Below are 19,956 nucleotides of genomic sequence, written 5' to 3' on the forward strand. Positions count from 1 at the left end.
GAAGCAGTTCTCAGCCGAGTGTTAAACGGTTTGGATGAGAATCGGCACCTCCCAATCTGAGACAACTCATTCGCAAAAGGGTGGAGTTCCCTCTGTGATACGGGAACGAGATCCTCGCCTAGTGGAGGAGTTCAAGTATCTTGGGGTCTTCCTTTGGAGTGAAGGAAAAATGATACGAGTGATCGACTGATCGGTTGGCGCAGCGTTAGCAGTGATGCGGACTCCGCATTAGTCTATCGTAGAATTGATCCAAAAGGAGAAGCTCTCAATTTACAGGTTGATCGACGTTCCCTGGAAAAGCAAGAAAGGAGTTTCCTCCACAGGGGGTAAATCTTACAGGCTGAGGAGTGCTCATGCGGGAGAGGCTCCGAGTCAACCCGCCTCACTTTCGCATTGAACTGAGCCCGATGAGGTGGCTCGAGGATCTGTTTATAATGCAAGTTGGATGCTACCCTGCTGAGGTTTTCCCAAGAAGGCCTTCAGGGACAACCCAGGATGCCTTGGAGCCTTAGAGACTGTCTCCCAACTGGTCTGGGAACATCTTGGGACCTCCCAGAAGTGGCCAGGGAGTGGGAATTCTGAGCTTCCCATCTTGAGTTGCTGCTCCCGTGACCCGCCCGTAGATAAGCGAAAGAGACGGATGGACACATAAACAGGTGGCCTGCAGTTTGCTTTGCAATGTTAGTGCTGCTATTTTCTGATTGTTTTGTGGCAAGATCTGTCTGAGCAGGGATACATGCCCCTCCGGGGGCGGGGGGGCACTGTCATTTTCTCTCAGCACGACGTCTACCTGCCTTTAATAAAGCCACAGTGGTCTTGTCACTCACTTCTATCAAACACAGCAAAGATTAATTTCCATTGTTTCAGGGTCAGGAGTGATTCCTGCGGACTCGTTTGTCTACAACTCGGGCATCCACCTGACAAATACAGCAGTAGCCAATAAAAGCGCCATGCGTTTGAACTTTTTCTACTTTATGAACCCACAGACAAAAATACGGTTCAAGCGCACCTTCTAATGACTGTCTAGGTATTTGGTTACTAAATATATTAGGGTCAAATTACAAGGAAAATAAAGGGATTGTGGGGAAAAAAGACATTGGGTTTATGGGGTGTTTGGGAAATACTGCTCTCGAGAGCAGGACTTGCTTTTTTTGTACTTCGCAATCATTGATGGGCAATAACCAATGGCTGATGGCTAGGATGTGATAGATTTTGGGAATTCTATGACTCCATTCTCTACCTCGTGAGGTGTTAAATACCGCTGATTACTTAATGAAATCCAGATCCTTTCTGTTAAACACAAGCAAATCACGCATCAAATCCCATTAGTGGTTGAACTGGGATCAGGAATTTAACAAAACCCCCTCTAGTAACAAGACTGTCTTGACTTTTAGAAAATAGTTATTCTTTGGCACATTCGTAGTGAAATATGCAACTGCAAGATATTTGCAATTTCTATTCATCCACGCACCCATTTTCTAATAACGCTTGTTCTCATGGTTGTGGGTGAAACAGAGCCTGTCCCAGCTCACTTTGGGTTAGAGGCGGTTTACACCCAGGTCTTGTCACCAATCACCTGCACGAATGGATAAAAGTACGTTAAACTTCATAAATTGTTAAAGTTCTCTTGAGTCTGGCATCTTGACTTCTAATCATTGCCACTTTAGAGACCGAGGAGCCCGCAATCAGTGTCTCAGCACTTGACTGTGTAGGAGCCCATGTAGGCGATGCAAATGAAGCAGCGATTGGAGGGGCACCAAATCAGTGAAAGGTCTCTTAAACTAGTTAGACTGCACACTTCCTGTGGCCAGAAATTGAAATCATTCTTGCAGAGATGCACAGCTAAGTGTGCTATTTTCAAACCTCAAGACCTTCTCAGACTACTCCAGTCTCCCACTTGACCTGCCCGTCACAAGCTTTAGAGATAGCCACACAATGGTACAAACATACATACAAAAAAAAACAAAAAAACGCAGAAGTAGCCTTTATAATAAAATGGATGTGGAAATATGCTGACTTAGCAATTTTGTAAGAGCGCAGGTCGAGATGCGTGGGAGGAACATTTCTTCATCTTCTGGAGAAGATGAAGCAAGGTCAAATCGGAAAAAAACTATTTCAGTCCTAAAATTGTGGTTACATAAGCAGAAAGCCCCCTAGTTAGCCTTGCAATGTTCGCGTTACTATTTTCTGATCTTTTCTGTCAAAATCTGTTAGCCGTGTACGTATGTCTGAACAGACATTGTCAGCGCCCCGAAGGTGCGCACTGACATTTTCTCTCAGCAGGACGTCTACCTGCCTTTGATCAAGCCGCAGTGGTCTTGTCTGCCACTTCCATCAAAAACCGCAAAGTGCAAATGCCCTCTTTTAAGAGTCGGGGCGGCTTCCGGATTGTGTGACTGATGCAAACTTTTATTTCTAAATTTCCTTCAAAGGCAAGACTGCTTAATCAAACAGATATTTTGGCGTTGCATGACGATGAAATACCGGACGAATAAAGTAAGAATTTGATAAAGTACGAATGCAAATGTACTTGGAGTGAAATGTGGGCCTGTTTATTTGAACACAATGCTGAAATTCTGTCATATGAAGTGCAACAGGTGGATAGAAAACTTTATTGTACCTTTTGTTAAGTAGCAGAGAGCATTTCATTTTCACTTTGTCTTCCAGTCATTAGTAGATTGAGAGGATGTGCAGTTAGCCAATGGCAGATGGCCAGGGTGTGATGATTTCTTCTTGCAGTATTATGACTGCAGGATGTTCAAAATAGCAGATTTTTTTGTGGATCTCCACCCACTCATCAAGCACTGAATCACATTTATGTTTAGGTGTCTTGGTTCTTTTTTTTTCTTCCTTTCTTTCATTCCATGGAATAAATGGCCAAAACAAGCAACAACAAGGCTCGGAGTATTTTTAAATCCAGCCAAAATCAGTTCCAAATTCTAAATTATTATTTGTGTTTTTCCCCAATGAGGAGTGGGAGTTGATAGTAACATGGCAGATGCCTCCGAGCGCCATCAACGCCTTGTTAAAATCGGATCGTGATGATGACTGGAATGTTCAGCGGCCAATGGCAGGCAGCCAGGTTCTGTTCTTTGAACAAAGATGACAGCAGTCTGGTGACCGCGTCCCTCCAACACAACGCTTGTCACTCGGCATTTCCACACAGGCTTTCAACATGTGTGCTTGATGTAAATGGCCAGCTTGATGTAAATGGGCAGGTTTTTTTTTTTTTTTAATTTATATCCCTGCCGCCAGTTTGGGGGATATACCCAAGTTAGCTTAACTTCGGAACGATCTCAGACGAGTCGGTTTTTATGAATGCAGGAAATATACAGCATTAGCACCACTCTTGGAGCTGTCTGTAAAGGCTGACCATGTCTACATTGTGAAGAAGAATTTTCAAGGTGATATTACAAGATGGGGTTTGTTCTGGAAACAACAGAACCTTGTTTCACAGAGGAACGATGAAGCTAGCGCTAAAGCGCTGTTTGCTACCATTAAAAAAATGTTACAATGTTGGGGTTAGCTTAATTTTGTCTATAAATGTACATACACCTCAAAGGTTAACATAACACGTTTTGTCAAATCAAAAGATACAAATGGTAATCTTTTGGGCAATTTGTTTCCATGAGAATACAGATGTGAATGTTTTTGTAAATGCTAATACATCAAAAACAAGTATGGCTAATCCCAGTGCCGTTGTTGCATTTAAGTGTCCAACGGTCAACAAAGTATACACTTATTTACTGCGACTGTATCCAAAATTGGATTACTTGCAGAGTAGAATTAGTAGTACTGTAGTACTTAAACTCGATACTCATATAACCAGATGGGTATTGAAAGGGCAACTTTTGCAATGAGGATTGCTAACAAATAGTTGGTGCCCAGGCAAGTACTGTCGTGGTTCTTGTGCCATCACCAGCGACTGGTTTGGCATATGTATCGCAGCCCTCTGTAGTTTTTTTCGCAGGATCTAAAAAGGCATTTGTATTCTATATTTTGTTTGTAACATATTCAGGATTGTGTTATGAAATATTTGCAGTGGTTGCCTGTATTCCCGTCAGCTGGCTCACACATTTCTTAATGTACAGCGGAAAGGGCCTGAAAATGAAAGACATGTACAACTATTTGTGCAGTACACTAAGTAGCCTGTACATGCTTGATTCTGTGCAATGTATTTTCGTCCTCGTGCTAAAAATACTCCCCTAATAGCATCCTTCTGTTTTGTTTTGTTCTGTTCTGGGGGAAAAAATGAAGTATGAAATGTGTGCATGCAGCGCTTTCTTCTTCTTTTTTTCATGTATCCAAAGCAACTAACATCCCACTCTCTGACACCAGTAAAAAAAAAAAAAAAGCATCTGTGCAGAGAAGCGGTGTGCAGGGGGAAGAAAAAAAGATCACACTCCAATCGGAACACTTGATCTGTTTTACAAAAAGTCTGTAATATGCTGTTCTCTTCCACCTTGTTAAATATTGAACGCTCCTCTCAGTATTGCTCTCCTTGTAAAACACTAATTTATTTTATTAAGTAAGAAAGTGGATTTGAGTGGATGTACTGTACTTATTTTCCACTATAGGCAAAGATGACCCACGTATTGATTTTTTTCTTTTAAACAAGAAGGGAGTTATTCTTTCTCTAATTTTTGAGAAATCTAATTTCCATACCTGTTTCAATGTAGGTCAACTTCCGATAACAGATGCAGTTTTGCCCTTCTTTAGAGGGCAAACTAGTTAAAATTTCACAGAGAAGCACCCCTGCTGGTTACCCCCGAACAGTGCGCTGTATTTATAGTACGGTAATTGATTCGGTTGAAACAAGAACCTTGAATGTCGCAGCAGCATACTGTGCAAAAAGTCACATACTTATTAGGAGTGACTAGAAAAACATAGACACACACTCATTGACCTCTTTTTTGTTTGTCATCATCTGTAGATTGAAGATATTGTGACTCTGATCCAGGATGAGACGGAGGGCGTTCCCATCAGGACGGTGAAAAGCTTCATGACCAAAATTCCCAGCGTTGTCACGGGTAAGTTGTTGGGTGAGTCTTGCGTGAGGGCCGTTAATGCTGCAGATGTGTGAAAAGCGGCTGGGGGCGGGGTGGTGGAGCTCTGCGCGTGCAGCCCCTTTCAGGGGTTAAAGTGGTCCAACCATGTCAGAGGAACCGGCAATGTCCGGTTTCATTTCCACGGTGGCATTGAAAAGAAACCATAGAACTTGACGCTGGCAGGGCAGAATGTACGGCCGCTCCCGGACTCATCTGGCGACGCTGATCGGCCACATAGGAGAACCTCTTTGGTTGGGGCTAAGAATCAAACATTCAAAGCAGAAGAATTGTCAAATATTGTTGACGAACGCACGATGCAGCAGGGCGGGCAGCCGCGGGCGAGGCGGTGCCAAGCGCTAAATGTGCAGCGGTGGGTTGGCAATGAGTCTGAGACGCCCCACCGACAAATGGCGACGACACAAAGCTATTAACATCTGACGCAATCCACATATGGAAAATGTGAGACCTCCACCAGATCATATCAATAAACTAGCATTTCAGTCGTCAATGGAGGTGCACAATTAGTTTTCAATGGGTGCCCACGGCCATGAAAGTAATAAATGATGGAGAGTTTAACAGCAGCTCCCCCGGGAACCCGGAGAGAGCCTCTTGTGGGAAAATGACGTGTGGAAAAAAATTGCTAGTGTTCAACGTCTGTAGAAATGTGATGATGAAATGTTCTTTGTAACAATCTGTTTGTTTGACACAATCTCAGTGGTCTTAAGAGCCGACATGGCATTTTTGCGACTATATCCTTGTAATTGTGGGAAATAACACTTCAAATGTGTCTGATCTGACACAGGTGCAGACATTGTTCAGTGGATGATGAAGAATCTGGCGATTGATGACCCAGGTATGTGCTCAAAAAGGAATCCAAACACGATTATTGTTTGGATACAAGAAAACAAGCTGATTATGCAGTACTGTGGTGCTTTCAATACTGCCTTGAGATGTGGGTAGAGTGGGCAAATATTCGACTCAACTAACAATACTGTTGCTCTGGAATAATGACTGTAGTAAAAATAAGAAAGTCCTCAGTGAAAAAAACTATTCAGGTAAAGAGTAACTAGTGATTAACTTCAGATCTGTTTTAAATCGTAGCATGGACATCAAATAAAGTAAAAATGAATCGTATATTGGAGTTCACAAGTACCTGCCACCGTTACAAAATATGCGATTGTTTGCTTTGTTGAGAGAGAGAGAGAGAGATAGAGATAGAGAGAGAGAGAGAGAGAGGCCCGTTTTACTGGGACTTCTGCGTGTGTGGTCATGTGACTGCCTTGTGCCATCTGATTGGCACAAATTGGCGCAAGTGACACACGACTGGCACAATGGTGCCATATGCCCAAGAAGAAGTTGACAACAGATCGCGCACACAATAATGGATAAGTAAAAATAGCGACCTGCATGTTGATCATAGTAATGGAGTAAAAGTACCGCAATTCCCGGCCTACAGAGCGCACCTGGTTATAAGCCTCACCCAGTACATTTGTAAAGGAAATACCATTTGGTGCATTACATTAGCCGCACCTGTGTAAAACCCGCAAGTGCAAAAATTGAAACACGAGATTTTTATGGTACACAGTGTTTAACGCTAGCGCCGCCGCGCTAATGCAAATATTATTGCCGCGCTAATGCTAGCGCCGCGCTTACAGGGCCGGTTAAAAAAAAACACGGCAGTAACACGCTAGTGCAGCGCTAACAGGGCCAGACCGGTAAAAGTCACTTCCTCGGCACATATATTCCACCGGTCTCATTCTTAGCTTTTCCACTCAAGTGCCACCTCGCGGCCGTTTAGAAAAAATGCACACATTAGTTGCATCACTGCATGAACCGCCAGGTTGAAAGCATGTGAAAAAAGTCGCGGCTTAAAGGCCGGAAATCACGATATTAAATCTTCTAAACATACTCATGTAAAGAGTATGGTGTATTCAGACTACTGTGAAAAGTCCAATTTATCCCAAATGTTACTTGAGTAAATGTAACGCATTACTTCCCACCTCCAGTTGAGTGACCCGATTTCCAAGTTTCTTAGTCTTCACTTAGACTTGTAGACTTGCTGGGTGTAAAAGGCGCCTTTTCCTCGTTATTTAAATGAAAATATTGTTTGGCTTTATGGGGCCAAATATAAACACTATCAGAGCCTCAGGCACGATGGTGGGAGAGCTGTTTTTTTTTTTTTTTTTTTTTTTTTTTTATTCTGGAAGTCCACAGCCTGGACACTGAGTCACTGCATCAGGAATAAAAGTTATCGTCTCACAATAGGTTATATTTACTCTCCAGGCTAGAAAAGTTTATTCAAGTATCAACTTCTTTGTACTCACTGTTGTCCGACTCGAGTTCTCATCCTGATTTTTATTGCACACCCGTCTGAGTGGCGCACTTGAGCGGCGAAGGCCTCCGGGCTCACTCATGTTGCGGGAGCCCGCTGTGATCCATATGCTGGATTTATCGCTTCACCCCCACAGCCGAGGCCATGCACGTCGGAAGCCTGATTGCCGCGCAGGGCTACTTCTTCCCCATCTCCGACCACGTGCTCTCCCTCAAGGACGACGGCACCTTCTACCGGTTTCAGGTGAGAAAGAGAAAAGCCAGCAATATTGTACTGATCGCGGTTGGGGATTTCCAGTGTGTGTTACAGTCCTTCTTAGTCAGCCGCATTGAGACCATCGCAACCGGACTGTTCTGGTCGTTTCAGAAGGTGTTCTGGCTCCTGTCGGACCAGACTTCATCAGTTTATGCACAAAGCAGTTTTAGGACAGCACTAGGCCGGGTGTTGGTGCGGAAAGTGGAAATGTTTATCTTCTAAGTTAGAGGCAGTTGGATGTCGTGAGCCCCTTCCTCCGTTGAGAGGTTCGACGTCCTTCGTCCCGAAATGGAAAAAGGCCTTCCTCGCTCCTCTTTCGAAGCATCCTCTGCACATTTTTCGGTGGCGTTTCTGTTGGAGGTGAAGGGAGACAGCTGGAGGAGGAACGACAGGCGGCGGACAGGAACCACGGCAGTCCAGTTGCCGTCCGTTCAGTGCCCTGAGAATGAAACAACCTGGAAAAATGAAAATAGCCACAACAGGTTCAATATGAAGTCTACTCTTCTTTTGTTTTGTACCCCAAAAAAATGGTTTTGTAAAACTCTTATTTAAATACATATGATTTTAATGGAGTAGTAATAATGACAGATGTATTTGGCAGCCTGCCACTTCCAGTAGCGTCACCCAATTAATCAATCAATGAGCTCACTATGGAGATCAGAGTTATTAGCATAGAATTACACACCCATCAAATGCACATGATCAAATGCTCCGTCCAGCATTTCCGCCCCCTTCAGTCCAACGTTAGGAGGTCGTGACCTGATTAAAGATGAATGGTGAGCCGATCAAATATTCATCAAGCGCGCAAGGAGAGCTGGTTTGGGTTATAGTTGACTTCGTCGGTGGCTGCCAAAAGCTTGCCAGAGACGTGCCGCGGTAGTGAAAGCAGTCTTGCCAGGGAACAAAGGAAGATAAATGAGCGGCGATATTTCCCTTGTCTTTCATGATCTGCGAATACGACAGCGTTATTGAAGACGCGCATTCATTAATTACGCAGCAGAATTTTGTCCCAATTAAAAACGCGACATTGTTCCTCACTAGGAAAAAGCAGCACATGGGAAGATTACTGTGATCTTTGCGTCGCACTGTCTCGTTTGCGTCGGAAAGGCCGAATCGCCGCCGGCGCCGGATGGGCAATTTAATTCGAACCGACAGCGTCGAGCGTCGCTGTTCTTTGACCTTGCTTCAAAGCGAAAGACACAAGTGCCGTGGACGGGGCAGACGAGAGCCGCTCGCCGTTGCGTTGAGGATAATCACCGCTATTTCATCTTATGGCCGCGGGAAAGCGCGGCAACCACCGGTGAAGAAAATCCAAATCTAATCGTCGTGGAATTTCAAGAAGAGCGTGTGCGGAGCGCCCAAACAAAACAAGAGGACGGATGTTTATTCTTTGAGTGGCGGCTTTCTTTCTCCGCTCGGCCCATTGTGTATCCTGCGCCTCATCTCATTGTGCCGCCGCAATGTTCCCCCCGCCTGTGCAAACCCCTGGGACGCCTCCTTTACAGGGAGATTTGGAGTCAGCTGTTTTGGAACGGTACAATTTAGATAGGGAAAATATTTTAGTCGCACGCGTTCAGCACACGAAGCGGCACAAGGTAATATCAGCCAGTTTTCACCACCCTAATATATGCATGCTTTTAACCGAAAGTAATAAATGCGGCAGACTGCCCGCTTCAGGTCACTCTTGGGATTTAGGTCTAGGTTCTGGCTGGGCCTTCCCAAAACGTCTTCAGTAGTATTGACCATGGCTGTCGTCTCTACAAAAATAATTGATTTGAAATGTTATTTTCTATGCGGCATGATGGAACAGCTGGAAAGCGTTGGCCTCACAGTTCTGAGGTCCAGGGTACAATCCCAGACCCGCCATTTTGGAGATTGCATGTTCTCCCCGTGCCTGCATGGGTTTTCTCCGGGCACTCCGGTTTCCTCCCACATTCCAAAAAAACATGCAACATTAATTGAACACTCTAAAATTGTCCCTAGGTGTGATTGTGAGTGCGGCTGTTGTCCGTCTCTATGTGCCCTGCGATTGGCTGGCGACCAGCTCAGGGTGTACCCCGCCTCCTGCCCTTTGACAGCTGGGATAGGCTCCGGCACTCCCCGAGACCCCTGTGAGGATAAGCGGCTAAGAAAATGGATGTATGTTATTTTCTCATGGCCCTTTCAGTCATTGCCACTGACACAGTCGCTGATAGGTTTTAAGAGGATTTATCATTATAACGAAATAAAAATGTGTGGCTTTTTTATTGTATCGTAAAAGTACAATTAGGAGAATCCCATCCAGCTGTTTTCCACCTGTGTTTTGCTTTATTTTTTCCCTCTTCCACAGGCGCCATATTTCTGGCCATCTAATTGTTGGGAGCCTGAGAACACAGACTACGGTAAGAATGCTTATTAAAGTTTACATTTTATTTTTAAAGAGACATTATGTAACGATTTTACTGTCTGCTCTGACAAAATTCAAATAGTTTCTTTTGTACTGTGTAATTGTAAAGCTGCACTTCTCTAACCTTGAACAATAAATGGTTGCTAGCCACATACTGTATGTAATACTGTAGTGTATTCCCCCATTGCCACTATCAACAGGGCTGAAGTAGACTATTGTCAATTTTTTAAAAACGGTTTGAATATGCAAATGTGTGGAAGAACACACCACTGATTGATATTGTTTTCCCTGTAGTTGACCCCCCCCACTATCCCAGATTGTATACTCACATGCTGTATGTATTTTGTCATGTACTGCAAGTCCAAACAAAATGCTGTTTGAGAATGGAAAATATAGCGTAGTAATTTATTAAATCTATAGAATATATGTCTGTCATTACATAAAAAGAGAAACGGAATCCTCAACTGGCAACGTTTCGAAAAATGTTGCCGCTGCTGCGTTTTTTTTTTTGGGGGGGGGGGGGGAACGTCTCATCGGGGGTCGCCACAGTGAATCACCACCATGATTAGTTTGGCACAATTTTAACACCAGATGCCCTTCCTGGCGCAACACACCCATTTGCGCCGCGGCTGGCTACCGCGACACCGGCCAGGGAAATCGAAACCCGTGCCATTTTCATCTGTACCAAAGGTAGCAGCGCGTACTACTCTGTCATCGATGGTTGATTTGAGCAGGAGGTCACGTTTGAGAGACGACCATTTCGGGTCTCCCAAGGAAACAAACGGAACGGGAGGGTTGAAGGGGACACGCCCCCGGGGACGACACTATCGTTGCTGTAGTTTCCTTGAGCGAGCAAAAGTCCATTTCAGCATTTCCTCAAAAATACTAATACATTAATCCATCGTTTACATCACAGGTGTCAAACTCAAGGCCCGGGGGCCACATCCGGCCCCCCACATGACTTTATGCGGCCCGCAAAGGCAAATCTAGTGTCAACATCCGTGATTCCACTGAAAATCTGTACCAACATTTCAGATTGTCATCTACCTTAAATGATAACATTGAGAAATCACGAGCATATTTGTGCTACATGAATGAACAATTGTTGAAAACCCCGTTAACTAAAACGAAAACTAGTTCATAAATTGATCTAAATAAGATGAGGCAATTTTAGATTTTGATGGTTTCACAGTCGTAACGGCCCTCTCGGGGAAACTGTAACCATCCATCCATTTTCTTTGCTGCTTATCCTCAGGAGGGTCGCGGGAAGTGCCGGAGCTTATCACAGCTGTCAACGGGCGGGAGGCAGGGGACGCCCTGAATTGGTTGCCAGCCAATCGCAGGGCACATAGAGACAAACAGCAGTCTTGGAAACAATCACGTTAAAATTTCGCACAAGAGTAATGGAGCGCCGAGGCCTCCTTGGCCGACGGAACCTCGCAAACAGGATCGAGGGGAAACGCACACAAATAGGCGAACGGCGCAGCGCAATATGGAAGCCGCACGCCGGCGGGATTACTCAGTCGTCATTTCCCTCGGTGTCCTTCAGCCTGATGGATGAGTGTTTACACTCCAGTTGAAAATCCCGACGCAACAGAGTGGAAAAAAGATGATGAGGAAAATACGAGGGTATTAGACGCGTGGGTTGTTTATGCTGTTTAAAAAAGAAAGAAAGAAAGCTAATTCATTGTTCCATTTCTCCTTGCGTACCCTGCAGCCATCTATCTGTGCAAGCGGACCATGCAGAATAAAACCAGGCTGGAGCTGGCGGATTACGAGGCGGTGCGTGCCGGATCTCTCCTCTAACCTATTATTTATTCATCTGTTTGTCCAGTTTGGGCTGCAAACATCCTGGCAAAGGCCACGGGTGTGACCGCGACGCGTTTGAATAACTTGGTTGGGATTTTCCCCAAGTGCGTCAGAGTTCAGGGACATTCTTTTGTCGTAAAACGCGAAAGAAAAACAGACGACACGCTCTGAATAAATGTTTTTTGTTTTTTTTTAACTTCAGGAATGCCACGGTCGGTCACGACTAAATCATTATGACTCAACTAATCCTCATTGAAACAATTTCAAGCAAACATTTCATCAATTTTGTTGAACAGGAGAACCTCGCTCGGCTCCAGCGAGCCTTTGCCAGGAAGTGGGAGTTCATCTACATGCAGGCCGAGGCCCAGGTCAAGTAAGTGGGTTCTGTTACTACGGCAACAAGGCACACTGAAACAAAGGTAATGACATCATGATGAAGTTGCAGTACGAAGTATGTTTGCTGTGGATTGCAATGGGAGAGAGCGAGGGCGAGGATGACGTCGGCCCGCAGAACGAAAAATCGCCACGCCGCTCGCTTTTCTGGTCGCGGCGGATTCTGCCAAAATGTGGGCGTTCCCTCTCAAATCTGCCGTTCCGTGCATTCGCCTGTCGACTTAAGCGCTTTCCGTCTTACAGTTGAAACATCTTGCTGTGCTCGAAGTTTGGATGCATTTACAAAATATACTGCGCGTGCTCATAAGAGTAAGCTGCTAAATACATTTTCCTGCCACTGTTTTAAATGTAAAATGTCAAGCGGTTGTTATACGATTTACATTTCATATTTAAAACAGTACCCAGTCCAGTATTTAGTTACTTTTCTCTGTATCTACATGGGAATCTCCAAGGATGTATAAGCAGAACAGGTACGTAAACCTCCAGACATGCATTCACTCATAAGAACACAGTACATTACTTTTATTGGATTTATTTCATACACAATTTTAAATATGTTATCTTTTAAATTAAAATTGTGCTTTATTTCTTGCCAAATGGCAGAGAAACTCCATGGTCCATGATTTCCCACCATCTACCATTGTCAATAACTAAAAATAGATGGGTCACCGCAATAAAACTGGGAAGAAAAAAAAATCATATATCACAGAGACAGAAATATGAACTGCTAACCAATAAAATGTTTTAACTGTTTGGTGATCCAACTGAAAGCGGAGAGTAGCTGTTAAGTGAGTAATTCCGCCATATGCGTGTCAATATCAGCCCACATACTTCGGAGACTTCATAACCGGCACAAACTCTCCGAGCGGTGATTCACGTGGCTCATCTCGCGCTGCACGCAGGACGGCTTCGGGTCGTCTTTGTCAACCCGACCGATCTCCTCCGCAGGATTGACAGGAAAAAAGATAAAACCGAGAGGAAGATCCTCGACAGTCAGGAGAGAGCCTTCTGGGATGTCCACCGGCCCGTGGTAAGCCTCCGCCTGCGCGTGGCGGATTGACGCCGCTGCGCATCTCCTCCTCGGAGTCTGACGGCATGACCCGAGGAAAGTTCTGAGGTGATCGGCGGTGAGCGGCAAGGTTGTGTGTTGTTGTGTTCCGCAGCCCGGATGTGTCAACACCACTGAGATGGACATCAGGAAGTGCAGACGCATGAAGAATCCTCACAGAGTTAAGAAGGTCCTGAAATGGTCGGGAAATTATGATGAAAAATAATAACAATAAAAATGCTATCTACGTATCCCAGCGACGAGCAAACCATTCAAATGATTTATTCACCTCTCTATTTTTGGACAACAGAATAATAGCTTTGCGTTCAACGGAGTCGTCCCAGATTACATACTAAATTTGTGGATAAACTGAAGCAATGCCATCATTATTTCAGTACTTTTGGTGACATTTGTGATTAGTGGTGTGCCATAAGACATTTTTTCCTCTACTTTTTATCTATCTATCTATCTATCTATCTATCTATCTATATCTATCTATCTATCTATCTATCTATCTATCTATCTATCTATATCTATCTATCTATCTATCTATCTATCTATCTATCTATCTATCTATATATCTATCTATCTATATCTATCTATCTATCTATCTATCTATCTATACAGACGGATGTTGAGTTAGCAAAGTCTTTACGCGTCAAGGTGATAAAATCAATCGGTCCCCCCCCCCCCCCCACGTTTGGTCCGACTCATCTTTTTTGAATTCTCAGGCAGTAGTTTAGCTTTTCCATTTTTCTACATCTCTAAAAGTTACCAGAACCATTTCCCCACCGTTGCAGGTGATAGATTGTACCGCCTATCTGGTAAAATGACATCTTACTACCTGTCGTGGCCTGCTGGGTTTTCAACAGAGTATTCCGTGTGCAATGTATATTCTCTCTAGTATGGTGTCAATGTTGGGTATCCCGAAAATACATAAAAATGATTTTACTCCTTCAATGCGCTTTGTCTCCTGGTCGTCACAGAAGGATTTTTCTATTTCTCTTTGAATGGAGTTCTAAATACCCCCCCCCCATCCCTGAAGTAATTGAAGACCATTGGAAGCTCCCAATTTCTCCCCACGCTTTTTCATACATGTCTAAATTTGCCCCCCCCCTCTTTGATAAACTGTATAGTGTCATTCTTTCCATAGATGAGTGCGTTGTATAATTTTGATTTGGATCTAAGAGGAGTTGATTCATCAGCTGCCTTCAGGATTTAGTGGAACTCTTGTTTCGCTGCTGTTAAATCTCGTTAGAATAACATTTGAGAAACTATCGTTTTTCTCCACGCTGTCTGTTTTGCACTTGTTGAAAACAACATCTTTATTTTTCATCTGTGAGATGAATATATTTCTTTAGTATTGAAGGAAGAGTGTTATAGAAGACCTGGGTTGATGTACAGGAGTGTATATGTTTGATGTATAACTCTAAAAGGTCTCCACCCACCCGAACCGGAAGTAATTGTCTTTTGGGGGCGGCGTAGTAAAGAGGGGTGAAATTTATTAATTTATTATTATATATTTTATATTATTTATATGTTATAACATGAAACGAATCACATTATAATGTAGAGCATATCATGTTATAACATGAAGCATCCACATTATGACGTGAAACATACCACGTTATAACATTAAATGAATTACATTATTACTTGAAATGATTCACATAAAAACGTGGAATTAACCACATTCTAATGTGAAACATATATTATAACGTAACACATTTAACGTAATAATGTGGTAGCAAACGTTTTTTTTTTGGTGTGGCAGCAATACGCTTCCGTACTTCCGTTTATATGACACGCCGGACACATGGCCAAACGCAAAAAACTAATGATTGAAGTGGAGGGGGGGGGGAATAATCGCTAAATTAATTGATTATTAAAATCCTCGTTCAATCAATATCATTGCATCCCTACTTTCAAGGATCACACATGTAAGGAACACAACATTCTTGCGCTCATTTTCACCTCAAAAGTTCATGTTTTTTCTGCAATGTATGGTTCCCTTTTGGAAATTTTTCTTTTTTTTTATTTTGTCTTGATCGTCCTCCAACGGGGCCAGTCGGTGTACGGTTTGGCAGAGGAGGGCACGCAGTCGCGAAGTCCGATCCACACTCCCTCGCACCCCTCCAGGAAGGGAACCAAAGAGGACGTGGAGAAAGAGGTAACGTCGCCGTGTCACCCTCAGCCGCACTTTTACCTTGACGAGCAAACTTAGGAGAAGCGAACCTCTGAATATCTGCAATATTCGACGCCATTTCGCTGCCCAGATCTTCTTCCTGAATGCCCAACTTGATCGACACTGCCTGAAAATGTCCAAGGTCGCCGAAAGGTAAAACAAACAAACATCATATTTGTTTTGTTTACAGCACATAAAGCGTCAAGTGCTCCACTTCCAGCAAACACTTGATGTGTGATTTTTGTGGGGTTTTTTTTCCAGGCACTCTGATTTCCTCCCACATCCCCAAAAACATGCGACATTAATTGGACACTCAAAATTGCCCCTAGGTGTGATTGTGAGTGCGGCTGTTTGTCAAGATGTGCCCTGCGATTGGCTGGCGACCAGTTCAGGGTGTACCCCGCCTCCTGCCCGTTGACAGCTGGGATAGGCTCCAGTACTCCCCGCGACCCTTGTGAGGATAAGCAGCTAAGAAAATGGATTGATGGATAAATTGACCCATTTTAAAGTATCTAAAAAAACGTCATTTTTCTCCCCCAATTTAAAATATTTTGTAGCCTAAGTGTATTTATGTTTTTCATCTTTTTTTATGTTTGAGAAACTTTGCAAAACGCGATTGAGCTGAAAAAGGAAACAAAAGATAGAATTTGAATTATTTTTGCTTTATTTATCACATCTCATTGGACACAGGAGGGTTGATTTAGTACCGTTTACAAGACCACAATGTGAAATAAAAATGTTGCTCCTTTTTAATTTTTCACAGTGAACAACGAGTTGTGTAATTTTTATAGCCACAGTCAGTAATTTTTCACATCTCAAGGCCAACCATTTCAGAACTGAAAACAAAATATCTTATTTATGTCTGATTTTAAAAAAATGGAATGAATCTCCACTTTGTAAGACGTAAATGCCAATAATTATGACCCAACGTTGGTTGTTTTTGTCTGCGCCAGTCTGATCAGCTACACCGAGCAGTACTTGGAGTACGACGCGCTGGTGACGCCGCAGGAGCCGTGCAACCCCTGGACCAGCGACGACCAGTCCTACTGGGAGCTGGAGGGCAGGTACGCTCCAAAATCCCCTTTGTACGAATTCATTCATTAGCAGCTGCGTTATAACGGTGACCCAAGGGTTGGAATCCTGGCTCTCGACTGCCTGCTATCAACGTGCCCTTTGCCAAGACACTGACTCTCTTCCAAACATTACAATTTAACTTTTCAATGTGACACAGAGGATAATAAGATATATCGTGAATATTAAACATCAGGCCGACTAGGACCTTTGTCAAAAACCAGACCGTTTTTTTGATGGACAGCCTCTGCAGTACACACACACACACCACACACACACACACAACACACACACACACACACACACACACACACACACACACACACTCAAACAACACGAACACGTCTTCATTGTCTTGTCAGCGAGCTGCCTCGAAAGAAAGTATTCTTGAAATAAATAATCCAGCGGCGGTGAACACAAAAGGGAGCTCGGGTGCGGTGGAATTAACAGCCCCCGTAAAGCTGCGCGCCGGATATTTACAGGTAATTACTTTGAGTAATGGGCTCTTTTCTGAAGCGCTGAAGGAATTTCAGAGCGCGCGCTCATTCATCAATCAAAATCAAATCACGGCGCGCACTTTATATGTTACCGATAATAAAGGACAATGTGTAATAAGCATTGATGTGTACCCAACTGGGTGGCGCGTCAATGGAGATCAACTCAAACAAATGGATTTTAATCAGAGGTTGCGATGGTGTTACCTTCAAATCCATCCATCCATCCATTTTCTTTTGCCACTTATCCTCACGAGGGTCGCCTGGGAGTGCTGGAGCCCGTCCCAGTTGTCAACGGCCAGGAGGCGGGGTACACCCTGAACTGACTGCCAGCCAATCGCAGGGCACATCGAGACTAACAGCCGCACTCACAATCACACCTACGGGCAATTTAGTGTCCAATTAGTCTTGCATGTTTTTGGGATGTGGGAGGAAACTGGAGTGCCCGGAGAAAACCCACGCAGGAACGGGGAGAACATGTAAACTCCACACAGCCGGGGGCTGGATTTGAACCCTCGTCCTCAGAACTGCGATACCAACACTTCACCACCACCGTGCACCCAATTATGTAGTTATATATAGGTATAACGAACATGTTAGACAAACTAGTATCTATTTTTGTACTTGTTATATTTTGATGTTGGACACTTGAGTGGGGCGTGGTTTCGGTGCATTCACTGGACACGCCCACAATGTTTGGGAGCCAGAAAACATCAACGAGTGAGTCCATAAAGGTTCATCAGAGTTGAGGTATGTAAGAGAAGGTTTTGGTGTTCTGAAGCTAACATCTCACTCCGCCATTGTCCCCCCACCCAAAGCAAGGAACCGGGTCAGCAGAGAGTGAAGAAGTGGGGTTTCTCCCTGGAGGAGGCGCTGAAGGACCCAGCCGGACGCGATCTCTTCCTCAAGTTCCTGGAGTCCGAGTTTAGTTCTGAAAACCTGCGGTGAGCACACAGAATGCTACTTCTTCTTGTTTTTTTTTTTTTTTTTTTTTTTGCTGAATGAATTGAGGAAGAAAGTACAAGTTTGAAACGTGGAAACTGACAACGGCATCCGTGAGAAAAAAAAACACTTCAAGAACCAGGGACGTGCGCAGATATTTTGGGGGGCAGGTGCTCAAGCCCAACAAAAAAACGCACCGATCACCAAAATTGTTCACGCCATTCCAAAAAAAGACCCCTGCAGTATATATATGTACCTAATATACAGTGTACATTAGTTAACTATTATGGAGTGAATATAAAAAGTGTACACACCCCAGTTCAAATGGCAGGAAGTACAAAAATGTGACTGAGAAGTCATATTTAAAACATTTCCCCCACTATTAGTTAGCCATTAACCTTCCCAAAAAATATGGAAAAAAAATTGAATGAAAATAAAAATAGTAAGATAAGGTTGTTGCTCAAGTGCTACTTTTTGACATTTTCATAAAGATGAAAATCATTGCTACTTACTCGTTGAATCAAAACAAAGTGAAGATTAATTTTTATCTTCAGCACTTATTTTCCAAACCTGTGAAGATGCAGTTACGCACCATACATATAGCATAACTTTAGGATTAGAACTCTAGAACTATTTTTATACAGGACATTATAACAACCACAGCTGCACAAAAAGTTCTGTACATTTTACACAAGGTTAGGTAAATGTATCAAAAATAATATAAAAGGTGAAATCTAAGATAATTGAAACTATCTCATTTTTTTTTTGGGGGGGGGGGGGAATAATTTTTTTTCCTTGTGTTGTGCAGGTTCTGGTTGGCCGTGCAGGACCTGAAGAGAATCCCGCAGCAGGAAGTGGCGCAGAGAGCGCAGGAGATCTGGGCCGAGTTCCTGGCCGAAGGGGCGCCCAGTTCCATCAATCTGGACTCCCACAGCTACGAGCGCACGAGCCACAACCTCAAAGATCCGGGACGCTACAGCTACGAGGACGCACAGGTGGGGGTGGGGGTGGGGTGGGGGCTCTAATATATTTTTTTGTTCCAACTAGTTTAGTGTAGCTTTACATTAGTAAAATAATAAAAAAAAAAAATTACTACATGCTTAGACTAAGTGACTGTCTGACTAGTGATGTTTTTCCACTGCTGTATGAGATTTTGGGGCACTAGTAGCGGGTCCAAAGCGAGCTGTAACGCCCCCTTGTGTCCAGGATCACATCTACAAGCTGATGAAGAGTGACAGCTACACTCGTTTCCTGCGCTCCAACGTCTACCAAGACCTGCTGAACTCAAGAAAGAAGGTAGGCTGCTGCAGGTCTGACGGCCACATGACACGAGTCACTTGGACCAAAAGACAACATTATTTATCATTATTATTATTATTTAAAAACAACAACAGCATGCTGAAGTATGTACTAAGGCATTTCAAGACAATATGCTTACATATGATGATTAGTAAGACGCTTTTTGTATGTATAGTCAGGCATGCAAAATAACACATCCAGATAGCTATGACGTAAAATACATACAGTACATATGTGTTAAATAGTTAAATATTATTTTTGCTGTCAGTCTGGCTTTTTCGAAAGCCGATGTACAGCCAGGCTGAACGACGTGAATATAGTTACACTGGAAAAAATGATGATGCATTATAAAACAAATGACAGATAGTTAAGTCATTTAATGGTATACTGTACATAAAATATGGACAATAATGAAAAAAGACTTCTAGTAATCTGTATAAATGTTATTCCTCTTGGAAGTGCCTGACTGTACATGATGTATTCCTTTTAGCTTGACTCCTCCTCATTTCATTTTTGTAGTCTATTCATCTTTTAATAATTTTAATATAGTATATAACTTTTGATGTTTTCCCGTGTTGTTTTTAAAACACGTTCACTGCCGTTGACGGGTTTAGAAGTCAAACATCCACGGCCTCACAGTTCTCCGGACCCGGGTTCAATCCCAGCCTGTGTGGAGTTTGCATGTTCTCCCCGT

At 43.5% G+C, this 19,956-nt stretch overlaps 1 protein-coding gene across 3 annotated transcripts in view; it reads left to right on the top strand.

The window, feature by feature from the left end:
* LOC133496513 (regulator of G-protein signaling 6-like) overlaps nt 1–19,956 on the top strand; it is a 60,897-nt gene that overhangs the window by 39,762 nt on the left and 1,179 nt on the right. For 2 of the 3 annotated variants that reach the window (XM_061812205.1, XM_061812206.1), the window contains exons 3-16: nt 4,934–5,030; nt 5,851–5,901; nt 7,517–7,623; nt 9,965–10,016; nt 11,739–11,803; nt 12,127–12,203; nt 13,172–13,253; nt 13,387–13,461; nt 15,340–15,441; nt 15,548–15,609; nt 16,410–16,520; nt 17,840–17,965; nt 18,772–18,958; nt 19,170–19,259. In XM_061812205.1, coding sequence (XP_061668189.1) covers nt 4,934–5,030; nt 5,851–5,901; nt 7,517–7,623; nt 9,965–10,016; nt 11,739–11,803; nt 12,127–12,203; nt 13,172–13,253; nt 13,387–13,461; nt 15,340–15,441; nt 15,548–15,609; nt 16,410–16,520; nt 17,840–17,965; nt 18,772–18,958; nt 19,170–19,259 — 1,284 coding nt within the window. The remainder of the gene's footprint in view (nt 1–4,933; nt 5,031–5,850; nt 5,902–7,516; nt 7,624–9,964; nt 10,017–11,738; nt 11,804–12,126; nt 12,204–13,171; nt 13,254–13,386; nt 13,462–15,339; nt 15,442–15,547; nt 15,610–16,409; nt 16,521–17,839; nt 17,966–18,771; nt 18,959–19,169; nt 19,260–19,956) is intronic. The other variant, XM_061812207.1, reaches the window with a different exon arrangement.

The sequence above is a fragment of the Syngnathoides biaculeatus genome, chromosome 23, assembly GCF_019802595.1.
Source record: "Syngnathoides biaculeatus isolate LvHL_M chromosome 23, ASM1980259v1, whole genome shotgun sequence".
Classification (NCBI taxonomy): domain Eukaryota; kingdom Metazoa; phylum Chordata; class Actinopteri; order Syngnathiformes; family Syngnathidae; genus Syngnathoides; species Syngnathoides biaculeatus.